The sequence below is a fragment of the Anomaloglossus baeobatrachus genome, chromosome 7, assembly GCF_048569485.1.
Source record: "Anomaloglossus baeobatrachus isolate aAnoBae1 chromosome 7, aAnoBae1.hap1, whole genome shotgun sequence".
NCBI classification, from domain to species: domain Eukaryota; kingdom Metazoa; phylum Chordata; class Amphibia; order Anura; family Aromobatidae; genus Anomaloglossus; species Anomaloglossus baeobatrachus.
The window spans coordinates 122497037-122512225 of NC_134359.1; the positions used below are offsets into that span (position 1 = coordinate 122497037).

The 15189-nt window shown below is 41.7% G+C and overlaps 1 protein-coding gene across 28 annotated transcripts in view; it reads left to right on the top strand.

Annotated features, from left to right (window-relative positions):
- ABI2 (abl interactor 2) overlaps positions 1-15189 on the top strand; it is a 178507-nt gene that overhangs the window by 96054 nt on the left and 67264 nt on the right. For 4 of the 28 annotated variants that reach the window (XM_075317653.1, XM_075317665.1, XM_075317658.1 and 1 more), the window contains exons 4-7: positions 1320-1337; positions 6861-6958; positions 10365-10514; positions 13339-13463. In XM_075317653.1, coding sequence (XP_075173768.1) covers positions 1320-1337; positions 6861-6958; positions 10365-10514; positions 13339-13463 — 391 coding nt within the window. The remainder of the gene's footprint in view (positions 1-1319; positions 1338-6860; positions 6959-10364; positions 10515-13338; positions 13464-15189) is intronic. The other 24 variants (XM_075317654.1, XM_075317666.1, XM_075317659.1 and 21 more) reach the window with 7 other exon arrangements.

The following is a 15189-nucleotide window of genomic DNA, read 5'->3' on the forward strand; positions in this document are numbered from 1 at the left end:
CGACTGTCTTTATGGTGGTCACACCATAACCACCTATATGAGCAACATTATTTTTTCTTCTCCTCCAATAGGATCACCCTATTGTGTGTGTGCTTTTCCCCTAGGGACATAGGGACACTGCTTGACAGAGGGAGTAACTGAAACCACACAACACGGTGTTGTAAGGCCCCTTTCACACATCAGGTTTTTGCCATCAGTCACAATCTGTCGAATTTTGAAAAAAACTGATCCAGCGACTGATGCCACTGGATCAGTTTTTTTTCTCATTGACTTGTGTTAGTGATGGATCGCAATGGATGATGGCCTCACGTTTCATCCGTCGTTCGACGGATTCGTCGAAAAATGTTTGTCCGTTGGACGGAGACGACGTCTACAGTAACGTTTTTTGTGTATGTTGAAAAAACAGACAGCGATGGATCCGCCGCCATCCGTCGTTTGGTAGAATGGAACCTATGGGCGCAGGATCCGTTGTCATCCGTCAAATGGCGACTGATTACGTTGTTTTTTTTTAACTGAGAATTCTCCAAGTATTATTTAGCCCCCAGCTAGTTGGATCCGTTGAAAAACAGATCCGTCGCATCAGTTTTGCCACAATCTGCGACGGATTCGTTGAGAAAACGGATTGTGACTGATGGCAAAAAACTGATGTGTGAAAGGGGCCTAAGACAAGATAACCTCTTAAAAGAGATTGTTCCCAATTGCTCAAAAGCTCCTTAATGCTTCAGTCCCCCACATAAAATAAAATCCTATATAAACACCGCCCATACCAGGCACCACGCGTGTAATCTCAGTGCTGCTATTTCTGGCAGTCACATTTTTTTCTATCACTTGACTCCAGCAGTTAATCAGTAGTAATTTGATTGATGTTATCTTGGCGCCAACATTGCAAGAGCGACATCGGTTGGGAAGGGGGGTGTTTTTTTTTTTTTTTATTTATTTTTCTGGGGGAAGCAATTAAAAAGAGTATCTACAACTCCTTTGAGAACCATTCAGGTTCTGTATATGGATGTAAAAATATATTCTATTTACTGACACTAAAATTAGGAATTGATACAATATGGTGGGAATTCATCGACGGATTTAAATCTGTTTTCCTGGCCGCAAAGAATGGGCCATTTTCCTCAACCCTCCGCTGATATTTCAATCAGAGAACTTAGCCCACAGAATGTTTCATTTGTGTTCTACATACAGTTGAATTGTTTTATTAATAATTAGTAATCCTTGTTTTGCTTTATTCCTGTTCTATGATAATGTTCTCATTAAACATCCATTGCCTTTTTTTCCTTTGCTTTTCCTCTTTGCTTCCTTTGTACATTAAGTGGTTGCTCAGATTTAAGGTAAGTTATGAATTAGTGTAAAGGTGAATTTGTGTACTCCATGGTCATCTGGTATAGTGCAAATGAAAGGATACGGATAGCCTCTAAATTTCCTAACACCTTCCCCCAGTGGTATTTATTCTGTACAAAAGACCTTCCACAGAAGGCTGAATTTATTGTCTCAGTCTATGTTCACATTTGCATTGAAGCCAAGTTGGCAATTAATTTAATGCCTCCAAATTTATGTAAAAATAACAGGACACAACCAAACCCTCTTTTCAACTAATAGGTCTGTCAGGTAACATTAGTGTCCATTGTTTCTTTTTTCTGCCAAAGCACTAATGTAGTTAAAACCTTAGCTTGATATGGAAATTTACCAATGCTAGTACAACCCAATTAATGCCACGGATCAAAAGTGACCCAGCTAAAAACACAGCTTCTGGTAATAAAAATGACATGGCTCATATTTAATGTTTTTTTATAAAACTATGTTGCACCTTTAAAGTAAGTCTGAATGTGCGTGGCTATTTTGGTAGCGTTTCATTGTAGTATTTACTAGATAGAGGTTCATTAGCAGGATATCTCCCTTAGTTGGGTTCATGAGTATGCTGACAAGGAAGCATTAGATGGCGGGTTGACATCATTCAGGATGATAATGTGCTTGTAATATTCATTTCCTGTAAAAGTGTTAACAATGGAAAAGGGGATTTAGATCTTTTGAGGTGCACTCCGTACGCATCTACGCCCCCTCCAACCTTCAGCTGGCTGTCATTTACCGCCCCCCAGGGCCAGCCACAGCCTTTTTTGACCATTTCACCACCTGGCTACTACACTTCCTTTCCACCGACATCCCCACCATCATTATGGGTGATTTCAATATCCCCATTGACACTTCCCACTCATCTGTCTCCAAACTTCTAACACTCACTTCCTCCTTCAGCCTCACCCAATGGTCTTCTGCAGCTACTCACAAAGATGGCCACACGCTGGACCTCATCTTCACTCGCCTCTGTTCCCTATCTAACCTCTCTAACTCACCTCTCCCCCTGTCTGACCACAACCTACTCACATTCTCTTCCCTCTCTTCTCCAAGTATGCAACCCCCCCTCCACAAATTTTCATACCCTCGCAGAAATATCAAACACATTGATTTACACGCCCTTTCTCAGTCCCTTCTCCCCCTCACAGACATTGCATTTCTACATGATGCAGATGCCGCTGCAACTTTATACAACACTACAATCTCTGCAGCTCTAGAATCAGCTGCCCCCCTCACACACACCAAAACCCGCACAATGAACAGGCAACCCTGGCACACAAGGCAGACTAAAGAACTTAGACGGGCTTCCAGAATTGCTGAGCGCAGATGGAAGAGGTCTCATTCCACTGAGCACTTCATTGCATATAAAGAGTCCCTCACCACTTTCAAGTCCACACTCACTGCTGCAAAACAAACCTACTTCTCATCCCTCATATCTTCTCTCTCTCACAACCCTAAACAGCTATTCAACACTTTCAATTCTCTCCTCCGTCCTCCGGCACCACCTCCCTCTCCTCTCATCTCAGCTGAAGACTTTGCCTCTTTCTTCAAGCGGAAGATTGACAACATCAGAGCAAGCTTTGGCCCACAATCACCACAGCCCCTCATCATAGCTACTCATCCCTCTTCCTCCAAATCCAGCTTCTCCACCATGACAGAAAACAATCTCTCCACTCTACTCTCAAGATCACATCTAACCACCTGTGCACTGGACCTGCTCCCATCGCACCTCATCCCCAACATCACCGCAGTCCTCATCCCAGCCCTAACCCATCTCTTCAACCTATCACTAGCAAGTGGTGTATTCCCTTCATGCTTTAAACATGCCTCTATTACACCCATCCTCAAAAAGCCCTCCCTTGACCCATCCTCTGTGTCAAACTATCGCCCCATATCCCTTCTCCCCTATGCCTCAAAACTACTGGAACAGCATGTCCATCTTGAATTGTCCTCATACCTCTCCTCCTGCTCCCTCTTTGACCGGCTTCAATCTGGCTTCCGACCACATCATTCTACCGAAACTGCCCTAACCAAAGTCACCAATGATCTACTAACCGCCAAAGCCAAGCGACACTACTCTATCCTCCTCCTCCTGGACCTGTCCTCTGCCTTCGACACAGTAGACCATTCCCTCCTACTACAGATTCTCTCATCTCTGGGCATCACAGACTTGGCCCTATCTTGGATCTCCTCATACCTAACCGACCGAACTTTCAGCGTCTCCCACTCTCACACCACTTCCTCATCTCGCCCCCTATCTGTCGGTGTCCCTCAAGGCTCAGTTCTTGGACCCCTGCTGTTCTCCATCTATACCTTCGGCTTGGGACAGCTCATAGAGTCCCACGGCTTCCAGTATCATCTCTATGCCGATGACACACAGATCTACCTCTCTGGACCTGACATTACCTCTCTACTAACCAAAATACCACAATGTTTGTCTGCTATTTCATCCTTCTTCTCTGCACGATTCCTAAAACTTAACATGGACAAAACAGAGTTTATTGTCTTTCCTCCTCCTCACTCACCTCCTCCAACAAGCCTTTCCATCAAACTTGATGGTTGCTCACTCACCCCAGTCTCACAAGCTCGTTGCCTTGGAGTAACCCTCGACTCTGCTCTATCCTTCAAGCCACACATCCAAGCCCTCTTCAACTCATGCCGATTACAACTCAAAAATATCTCCCGGATCCGTGCTTTTCTTAACCAAGAATCTTCAAAAACATTAGTGCATGCCCTCATCATCTCCCGCCTCGACTACTGCAACCTCCTGCTCTCTGGCCTCCCTTCCAACACTCTTGCACCCCTCCAATCTATCCTAAACTCTGCAGCCCGCTTAATCCACCTCTCCCCTCGCTACTCCCCAGCCTCGCCACTCTGCCAATCCCTTCACTGGCTTCCCATCGCCCAACGACTCCAGTTCAAAACATTAACCATGACATACAAAGCCATGCACAACCTGTCTCCTCCCTACATCTGTGACCTAGTCTCCCAGTACCTACCTGCACGCAACCTTAGATCCTCACAAGATCTCCTTCTCTGCTCCTCTCTTATTTCCTCTTCCCACAATCGTGTACAAGATTTCTCCCGTGCATCCCCCATACTCTGGAACGCTCTACCTCAGCACATCAGACTCTCCACTACCGTGGAAAGCTTCAAGAGGAACCTCAAGACCCACCTCTTCCAACAAGCCTACAACCTACAATAGCCCTCAGCCCAGTAGACCACTGCGCAACCAGCTCTGTCCTCACCTATTGTACCATCACCCATTCCCTGTAGACTGTGAGCCCTCGTGGGCAGGGTCCTCTCTCCTCCTGTACCAGTCTGTCTTGTACTGTTAATGATTGTTGTACGTATACCCTCTTTCACTTGTAAAGCGCCATGGAATAAATGGCGCTATAATAATAAATAATAATAATAATAATAATAATTTAGATGTTTCCTTCCTGATCACTTAATATGTGTAGTGGTTTGTAACATGTTCAGTTCTATCCATCCACAACATAGTATGACATAATAGAATATGGAGCTTTTTATTTATTCTTATTTTTGATCATTATAATTGATGTTTTTCATGCTCTTAAATATTTTTTGCAGTGTTTAGAGATGACCTGTCACTTGCTCAAATAATGGAGTTTTAAATTCCCTGAGTTCCCCTGAATCTGTTGTTTTTTTCTGTTTCGCTCTGTGTCACTCCAGTACAGGGATATTCACATTTGTTTCTTCTGGAGCCCACCATGTGAAATCTCCGTTTTGCAGTCCAACTGAGCGTTTCTTCAGTTTTCTCTGGGTGAGTGGTGCTTTCCTCCTCCATTCCCAAATGCTGCAAATTACAGCTCTGCAGCTTCTGAAACTGATGAACTGCTTCATCAGATGTCGAGATGTGATTGGCAGTATCTTTGAGGGAGGGTTAAATTTTCACACCCCTAGAGAAGACTGAAGAAACAATCAGTTGGACTGCAAGCAGAGATTTCACATATTATGCTCCACAAAAAAAAACAAATGAGAATATTTCTGCACTGGAGTGATGCAAAACAGAAAACAGTGTCTAAATCAGGGGAGCCTTAGGAATTTTACAAGATATTTAACTCCATTTTTTCCAGGAAGTGAAAGGTCCTATTTGAAGTTATTTTTCTATAGATATAGCCTATAGCCAAGTTCATCTAAGTTAACATAGCTGACCTGCACCACATGGCACAACCACATTAGCCCCCCCCCCTTCTTCTTGGCTTCTGCCTATATTACATTGCGGTGCCACCACCGTCTATTGCTCCATGGTGCAGATCTGCTGCTCACGTGCACCTAGTAGGGGCTTTTATAGGGTAACAGGACTCTGCTTGTGCAATGTGACCAGCCTATGCTACACAGCCCCATATGCAGCAGGCTCTGATGTGCTCTGTGTTGGGTTGAATCCATCAGCTATTTTTATTTTTTAATTATCCAGTATAGCAGAGCGTGCCAGAGTGTTCTGATTAATAAAAGCAATGAGAAGTTTATAAAAGAAGAACTAAGGCATCTTCAGTAGTTCAAGCTAATTTTGAGTTTTTTGACTATCGGAATTTATTTCCTTGCCATCTTTAAAGAGGTTCTCCACTACTTTCACAACGATGGCCTATCCTCAGGATAGGTCATTAATGCCTGATAGGCCAGGGTCTGACACCCCGCACCCCCGCTGTTTAGCTATCCCCAGTGCTGGTGGTGGCGGCAAGCGGCCAGAAATGCTCCGTTCTGGAGTTGCCCAGTCTTCTGATGCCTGTGGTTGGGTTCTGCGCATCCGTTCCCTATTAATTTGAATGGGTGGTGGATGTGCAGTACCCTGCCGTCACCGATATCAGTTGACACGACAGCTCCAGAACTCAGCATTTCCAGCAACCTGCTGCTGCCGCTAGCACTGAGGACAGCTGATCGGCGGGGGTGCGGGTATCTTACTCCAGCTGATCAGACATTGATGATCTATCCTAAAGATAGGCCATTAATGTAAAAGTAGTGGACAACCCCTTTAAGTTAGCAGTGAATGGTAACGCTGAACAAAAACAAATTTTGATTCCTGATATTTATAGACCAATTCTTTTCTCCATTTATTAACAAGTTCTTCAGCCTTTTTTATAATTGATGGCTTATTCCTAGGAGAGGCAATCAATATTAGATCAGTGTGGTTCCATCAGCAGTTTGAAGGGGACGTGGTGCTTGTGCCTCAGCCTCTTTAATATTTACAGCCGCTTGCAGGCCGGTTTGCACTGTACTTCGCACTTCCCTGTGCTGTACTTTACGGAGCAGTGATGTAAGATTTCATCTCTGCAATGGAACAAGGCTGCAATATTATCCATGAAAAATAAATATCATATTCCACTTATTACTTCCCCATTAGTTTTTAGAGGCTGTCCCATCCTATTAATTGCTTTCCAAGGTTAATGCCTTCACATCATTTTTATTTCACACCTGTTTCATAAAAGTAACAGTGTTGTAATGTTATATTCCCGTGCCCGATGACGTTTTGCTTTGTACAGGTCAGTACGCAGAACATGAAGATGGGAGGTTTGCCGCGCACTACACCACCAACCCAGAAACCACCCAGCCCACCCATGACTGGCAAAGGAACTCTTGGGTAATTATATTGTTACAGTACAATGAGGGGTGCAGTAAGCCCAGAACTATATACCTTTCCCAGCATGTTTTCAGGTAGTTATTGTAACAGTTATTTTACCAAAATAATTGTCAAGTCTTATTTTTTATTAGAAATCTTAAGCAGTCATTTTTAGTTTTAAAAATAAAATCAAAATGCTATTGTGTTTGCTTTTTTGTTTTTGTTATTGTTTTATTAATTTAATTTTACCGCTAGTAGTACATTGCATTTGCATGGCAACTATTCCTATCACAAGCACATAAAGGAAGCACCTGCCTGACAGTAACATTAGGTGGGATAACACAGATTGCTCTAAAAGTATATGCGCTATGTTTTTCCCTACATGAGTATTTTTAGTGGTGATAGTATATTAGACAATCTATTATAACAGACTTTACTACATAGAAGAGTTTTCCACCCATCTTACCCCAATTTGATATCACTTTTAAAATCAGAAAGTGAAGTTTCTATGGTAAGCAGGTTACCATATATTTTGTTTTATGCTTTCTGTTCTTTAAACATGGCCTATATTGCGGCTAATCTCTGCTGCGTGCTGAGCAGAAAGCCACAGGGGTATTCTAGATATTAAGAGGTTTCCTATTTGGGCTCCAAAGATATAGGTGTGTGATACACACAGTGCATAGTGTTCAGAGTTGCAGGAGATGATTCCTACAGTAATAATATAAAATAATACAATATTCCAAATTTGCTGTATATACAGTGCTCAGCATAAATCAATGCACAAACTTTTCATAGAACATTTTTTTTTAACCATAACATGAAGGTTAATAATATATATCTTTTATTACAAAATCTCCAGTTTTACTCAAACAAGTTGATGCAAAAATGAATACACCCCCACATTAAAAACAACTTCATCTAGTATTTTGTGTGACCTCCAGGATTATTGAGATTACCACAGTCATCTTACTCATGGAATAAACAAGTTGGTGACATATTGCAACATCGGTCTTTTTCCATTCTTCAAGAACGACCTCTTTTAGAGCCTGAATGCTGGATGGAGAGTGAACATTTTGTGACGCCACAGTTTTGAGGTCATCTGTTCCAAAAACATTTATTTTGGTCCCCGCACATCAGTGTATAGCATATTTTTCAGCATGGGCTCTGGGTACTTGTAGGCAGGGTTTTTTTTGTCCATGGACTTTAGGAGAGGCTTCCTTTTGTGGATGACATCCATGCATGCCATTCATCTGCAGTGTACGCCACATTTGGCTTTTTACTTCTTTAGCTAACTTCAGTGAACTCGCATGTTGATTTCTTCAACTCTTCTCATCAGAAGATGCTCCTGTTTAGGTGTTAACTTTCATGACCACTCTGGATGTCTGAGATTGGTGCAGTTCCATCTTTATTACATTTTTGTATTACTTTCGCTATAGTATTCAGTCTGATAAGTAAAGCTTTGTTGGTCCTCTCGTAGCAGTCATTGTTTTTATGTAAAGATTTTTTTTCTTTCTCCAGTCTTGTGACATTTCTCTCCCATGTGGTACCATTGTTGGCAGCGTGATGGTACGCGGCTGTGTTTGAGTAACGCACTTTTATAGTCTCCTGTCTGCTGGGCATATTTTAATTTTACTGAATAATTAAACTTACCTTTGTTTGAATGTTGAAGTCTTAACTTTATCTTTGCTCATAAGACTTTTTTATTGGGGTGTACTCATTTTTGCAACATGGTCTTGAATGAATTTGTTAGGAAAACTACCTTATTTTTTATGTTGGCAAAATAACAAATCTTATTTCCTATCAATGGCCCACATTTGTGGGATTGTTTTCTAGTATGGTATCCCATAACAGTGGTCCGCTATCTTTATGACCTTGAGAGCCACATTCTGCTCTGAGAGGGGGTTGCGAGCCACATCCAGCTCTCGCCTCCCTCCCAGTAGTGACACCCAGAGCCCTCATTACCGGTATAATGACATCCAAAGCTCTTCCACAGAAATCACACTGAGGTAGTATACCAAGATCCAGGGGATCCTACCTTGCCCCCATTCAGATTTGCTCTTCTATGTTGATTGCTCACAAAAGTCACCATCTGGAGACCTGCGCCTCATAGCTGTTTTTTAGACCTGGTAGTTCACCAAGCTGAAAGAAGGTAGTGAGCCACACTTCACTGCCCGTGAGCCACATGTGGCTCCCGAGCTTACAGGTTGGGGAACCCTATCATAGAAAATGGTGATCTTGAAATGAAGCGAAAGGTTTTCTGACAAATCTGTTGGGGTGCACTCATTTATGCTGATCACTGTATATCCTATAAACTTTCTAAACTCTGTGGTTTCCTGCTTAGAAGTTTTAGCTGGATTGCTACACTAATCATGTATTGAAATTGGCATGCATACCTACATTCGTTAATATTTAGGCAACCCATTTGTTAGACCTTTCAATGCATGTTCAGAACTGTAGCTGTTTGCACTAACATGTAGTTATGATGTGTACTGTGAAATGCATCAGCTCTGTGGCTTGCCCAGCACGTCTTCATCATGGCAGATGATCAGAGCCTAAAGGGTACTTTACATGCTGCGACATCGCTAGCGATATGGTTAGCGATGTGAAATTCTAGATCGCAAGTGCGATCTTTCGGGATCGCACATAGGTCATTTTACGCATGTGCGATCCCGAAAGATTGCACTTGCGATCTAGAATTTCACATCGCTAGTGAGATTGCTAGTGATGTCAGTGTGTAAAGTACCGTTTAATCATAGATTTTCCAACTGATGTAAAACAAACTAGATATACCAATACAGACACACAGCTAGATACTAATTGCACAGTTTACCCCGAATACTATAATATTAGAAAACACAAAGGAAACTGAGCAGCAGCACCTAAAGATAAAGCAAGTGTGAACAGGTGCAAGCAGCTAATATTGGGGTGCTCAGCATCTGATGTATTTTTATGCAGCAATATAATTGATTGTCATCTGTTTTATTTTGACATCATTTAGATCCTACAATCTAATTTGTTGATTGTGTCTACTCAGTTTTGTGGGTCAGTTTGCCAGTTCAATGTGTCAGTCATCCACCACTGCTTTCTGTGGCAGGTCCTTTCTTTCACGTGCTTTCCCCACCCTCATATTTAATGTGGAATTTCAAACCTGAATGTTGCCTGTCATCGCAACCAATGCTCTGCCAGTTGTGTAGCAGTGAAGGGGTTACAACCATTGAGAGCTCCTGATTAGGCCTATTTATTTCATCTTGGTCTTTATTGTTTTGTTTTTTTATTTCTAAAAGTTGTATATAAATGGGAGCATTATAAAGCCCTCCACGTGGAGACTGGGGTGGCTGGTAAAGAAGACTTTATCCTAATGTCCCGGCACTAGGATGACGTTTGCAGGTTTATTTTTTTTTTTTATTTATTTTTGTTTTTCTTGAAGGCGACACTCACCCTATCGCACACTGGAGCCTGTGCGGCCCCCTGTCGTGCCAAATGACTATGTACCCAGCCCCACACGTAACATGGCTCCCTCACAGCAACAGAGCCCTGTTAGAACAGCTCCAGTCAACCAGAGGAACCGCACATACAGGTATATGTAAGCCATATAAGACACGCTGGCATATTCATGAAAGCAACGCATATAGGTTTTCAGGTTACTGGAGTAAGATGGTTTTAGTTAAACTAATTGGAAAATGTTCATTGACAAAAAAGCTAAGCTAGGATAGGCCTTTGGGCTAAGCTTTCTCTTCATTTTCCTTACATTGTCATGAGCAGTTCCATTTTATTCTTTTATGTTTTTCAGTGACTGCTCAAATGCAAAGTAGTAAATATGAGGTTTAAAAAAGTCCTTCCATATTTAATTGTTCCCCTTTATTTTAGTGGTACGCTTCATTTTCTTTTTTTTTTCTTTAAGCGGAAATAAAACCATGAAATGCATAACCTTTCATGAACTCCTTCACTACTACAGAGCATCAGGACGTTTTCTGGCCACTGCCTGTGCTTCAAGAGATGTTTTGTGGCTAATGTTTTATCGTGTATTTTCTTTTTGTTTTTATGTTGATCCTTTACTACCTAATGCCATACAGGTCTGTTCCTTTTGGGTCATTTTGTGTGTCTGGTTCCAAACGCATGTGATTCCAGCCCTTTCCAAATGTCATTTTGCTTATTTTTTGTACAGATGTGTAGTTGCTACTAAATAGTTTTAACAAGCGCAAATAAGTGTACAGGTAAATGAGGTGATATGAAAACCATTGTTCGGAATCCTCTGCTATTATGTGTTGACGAATTGACAAGATCCCTTCTGTCACCGGGTTTCTGCTGCCGGTCTCTATCTTATGTTGCCAATAGATTTGAAAACCTAAACCTGGGCTCCTTGTACCTGTTTAGACGCTTAGACTAAGTGGTCAAGCATATGTAGACACCTACACATCACACATATTTGGTTGTTGAACACCTTTTGCCCAAATTAAAACTATGCCTATGAAAATTACACACGTGGTCAAAATTGTTGGTACCCCTCGTTTAATGAATGAAAAACCCACAATGGTCATAGAAGTAACTTGAATCTTACAAAAGTAATTATAAAAAAAAAATCTATGAAAATGAACAAATGAAAGTCAAACATTGCTTTTCTGCGTCCACAGAATTTTTAAAAAAAATAAAACTCATGAAATAGGCCTGGACAGAAATGGCATCCTCCTCCTTAACTTAATATTTTGTTGCACAACCTTTTGAGGCAATCACTGCAATCAAACGATTCCTATAACTGTCGATGAGACTTCTGCACCTCTCGACAGGTATTTTGGCCCACTCTTAAAGAGCAAACTGCTCCACTTGTCTCGTGTTTGAAGGTTGCCTTTTCCAGACGTTTCAGCTCTTTCCAAAGATGCTCAATAGGATTTAGGTCCGTGCTTATAGAAGGCCACTTCAGAATAGTCCCATGTTTTCCTTTTGGCCATTCTTGGGTGTTTTTAGCTGTGTGTTTTGGGTAATTTTCCTGTTGCAAGACCCATGACCTGCGACTGACACCAAGCTTTCTGATACTGGGCAGCACATTTCTCTCTAGAATCCCTTGATAGTCTTGAGATTTCATTGTACCTTGTACAGATTCAAGACAACCTGTGCCAGATACAGCAAAGCAGCCCCAGAACATAACCGAGCCTCCTCCATGTTTCACAGTAGGGACTGCTCTTTTCTTGATATGCTTCATTTTTCCATCTGTGAACATAGAGCTGAAGTGCCTTGCCAAAAAGTTCAATTTTTGTCTCATCTGCCCATAGGACATTCTCCAAGAAGCTTTGTGGCTTGTCAACATGTAGTTTTGCGAATTCCAGTCTGGCTTTTTTTATGTTTTTTTTTTTTTGTTCAAAAATGGTGTTCTCCTTGGGTGTCTCCCATGAAGTCCACTTTGGCTCAAACAACAACGGATGGTACAATCTGTCACTGATGTTCGTTCAGCTTGAAGTTCACCTTTAATCTATTTAAATGTTTTTCTGGGCTCTTTTGTTACCGTTCGTGTTATCCGTCTCTTTGATTTGTCATGAAATTTCCTGTTGCCACGTCCAGGGAGGTTAGCTATAGTCCCATGGATCTTACATTTCTGAATAATATGTGCAACTGTAGTCACAGGAACATCAAGCTGCTTGCAGATGCCCTTATAACCTTTACCTTTTAACATGCTTGTCTATAATTTTCTTTCTAATCTCCTGAGACAACTCTTTCTTTCACTTCCTTTGGTCCATGTTGAGTGTGGAACACACTCACCAAATAGCACAGTGAGTATCTTTAGCTCTATATACAGGCCCACTGACTGATTACAAGATTGTAGACACCTGTGATGCGAATTAGTGAACACACCTTGATTTAACATGCCCCTTTTGTCACATTATTTTCAGGGGTACCATCATTTCTGTCCAGGCCTGTTTCATGAGATTTCTTTTTTTAAAAATTCTGTGGAAGCAGAAAAGCAATGTCTGACTTTTTAATTTGTTCATTCTCTGCTACTGACAGGCCTCTTATCAGTTCTGTATTTATTCAGCCAGAATAAATGTTGTTTTTTAGTGACTCCTCATTGTGATTTGACTCCGAGATAGAAAATGGGACATCTCCCTTCTGTGCTATCCATATTCCTGTATAACTAGTCGGTATCCACTTATCTATTCTACTTTATTAACGTAATGGTCCAAAAATTGCCATACTCATGTGAGAGTCTGGAAGGCTTGCTGTTGGCTGAATGGTGGGAAAAGAGTGCAAAAGGAAGATGGTCAAACAATAAATTGAGAGGTGACTATTGGTTCTGTAGCTGCCACCTCCGTGCAGGTATCTTTGTCCCACTCATGCACTGTTCCTGAACTGATTACCTGTTGATTTATCAGAAGGTGTCTTTGTATTGACTCCGCTTTCACTTCTTGTAGCAGCAGTGGCAGTAGTGGTGGCAGCCACCCTAGTAGCCGGAGCAGTAGTCGAGAGAACAGTGGAAGTGGTAGTGTGGGTGTCCCAATCGCTGTGCCCACTCCTTCTCCTCCAAGTGTCTTTCCAAGTAAGTATTAAATGATGTGTGGTATAATGTGAACTATGCTGCAACGCAGGGTAATATTTTCACCCAAAATGAAAACTCATCTTGTTTGTCAATCTGCATGCTAGACCCAACCTGGTAGCTCAATCTGAACAACCTATTTTCAGCATGTGCTGGATAATAGGTCCCCTAATATCTATCGATTGTTGGCACTTACCCCCCCCCTCCCCCTCCGCTGTTGCTTATGCAGACAGGTAGGTTGGGCAGTTCAGACAATATTTTGCTATAGGAGTGTGCAGAAGAATGCTACTGGATGCAACATTCTGCATCTGTTAGGTTCAATGGGAATCTCCCCAGACTTTTGCCACCTAATCTGAGAGCAGCATAATGTAGAGACAGAGACTCTTATTTCATGGATGTGTCACTTATTGGGCTGCTTGCTGTAGACTTAATTAAATCACTGTTTTATCAGCCGGACTAGTAAACCTGCTTTCATATAGTCCTCCATATTCATGAGCTCTGTATAACCCCTTCTTTAACACTGATTGTCTGCTTTCTGCCTATGCACAGTATACATAGAAAGTTGTCAGTCAGTGGTGTCAATAGGGTTGCACAGAGAACTGGCTGATCTGCAGTAGATAAAACTATTATCAAAACTACAGCAAGCAGCCCAGTAAGTGACACATCACTAGAATCCGGGTATCTACATGCTGCTCTCAGAGGAGGTAACAAAAGTCTGGTAACCGATTCCCGTTGATAATTTTCATGTTGGAGACATTTTGAAACCAGGTTTGTGGCCTAATCTATGCCAGTCAAAAATTGGTATGTTCACATTTTAGTGGCTTTATCCTTGGCACTTCTACATGCTGAAGAAGCAATATTTTGTCAGCTTGTGCAATCTTCATTTTGTATTCCCATTTTCATGGTTATGTAAATGAATGATGTTTTTATTTTAATGTCCTGTATGTTTTTATTAAATATAAAGTAGTTTATACATAATAGCAAGGTATGTTTTGCCAGTAAATGCCTGACGAGACCCGCACAATCTTCCAATTTATAAATCTCCTGAGGATTTGATTTTTCCCATGCCACCTCTAGTCGGGGGTCTGTGTGCCATCTCTGTGGTAGAAATTGATTTGCCCTCTGTATATTTGGCAAGAACTTTATATGAATAATGTCAAACTATGATCAGGACGTTATCGATATCTAAGGCTTCAGTCACACATCCGTGTGACACATCCAATGCTGTCTGTTTTTTCTCGGACCGCACGCTGACCCAGAGAGTTTCATTGAGCCATGAACACATCAGTTTAAATATTGATCTTTGCTTACAGTTCGTTAGACTCAGCATGTGATATCCTCATCCGTTTTGTGGCTCAGACCCTGCCATTAATGTCTATGGGAAAAGGGATAAGGAATACACACCAGTGACTATGCAAGGGGAATACATGTAATAGCAGAAACTGCTGTGTGAAGACTGACATGAAAAATTCAATAGCTATATGTAAGAATGAAATGTGAAAAATGGAATCTGCATTACTGCCATGAACATATGAATAAAGAGAAATTTAGCTACTGAATTGATCAATGCAATAGAGCCCCAACACTACGCCAAAGTATTTCTCTACGTTGGGGTCCCTAGCTTGTGTGTGTCCTCTCATGCAGTTAAAAAACCTACCGTGTATGGGAAGCTGAGACCCAGGCTATATATACGTATCATGTGGATTGGCAATAGGTGTGAGTGGGGAGG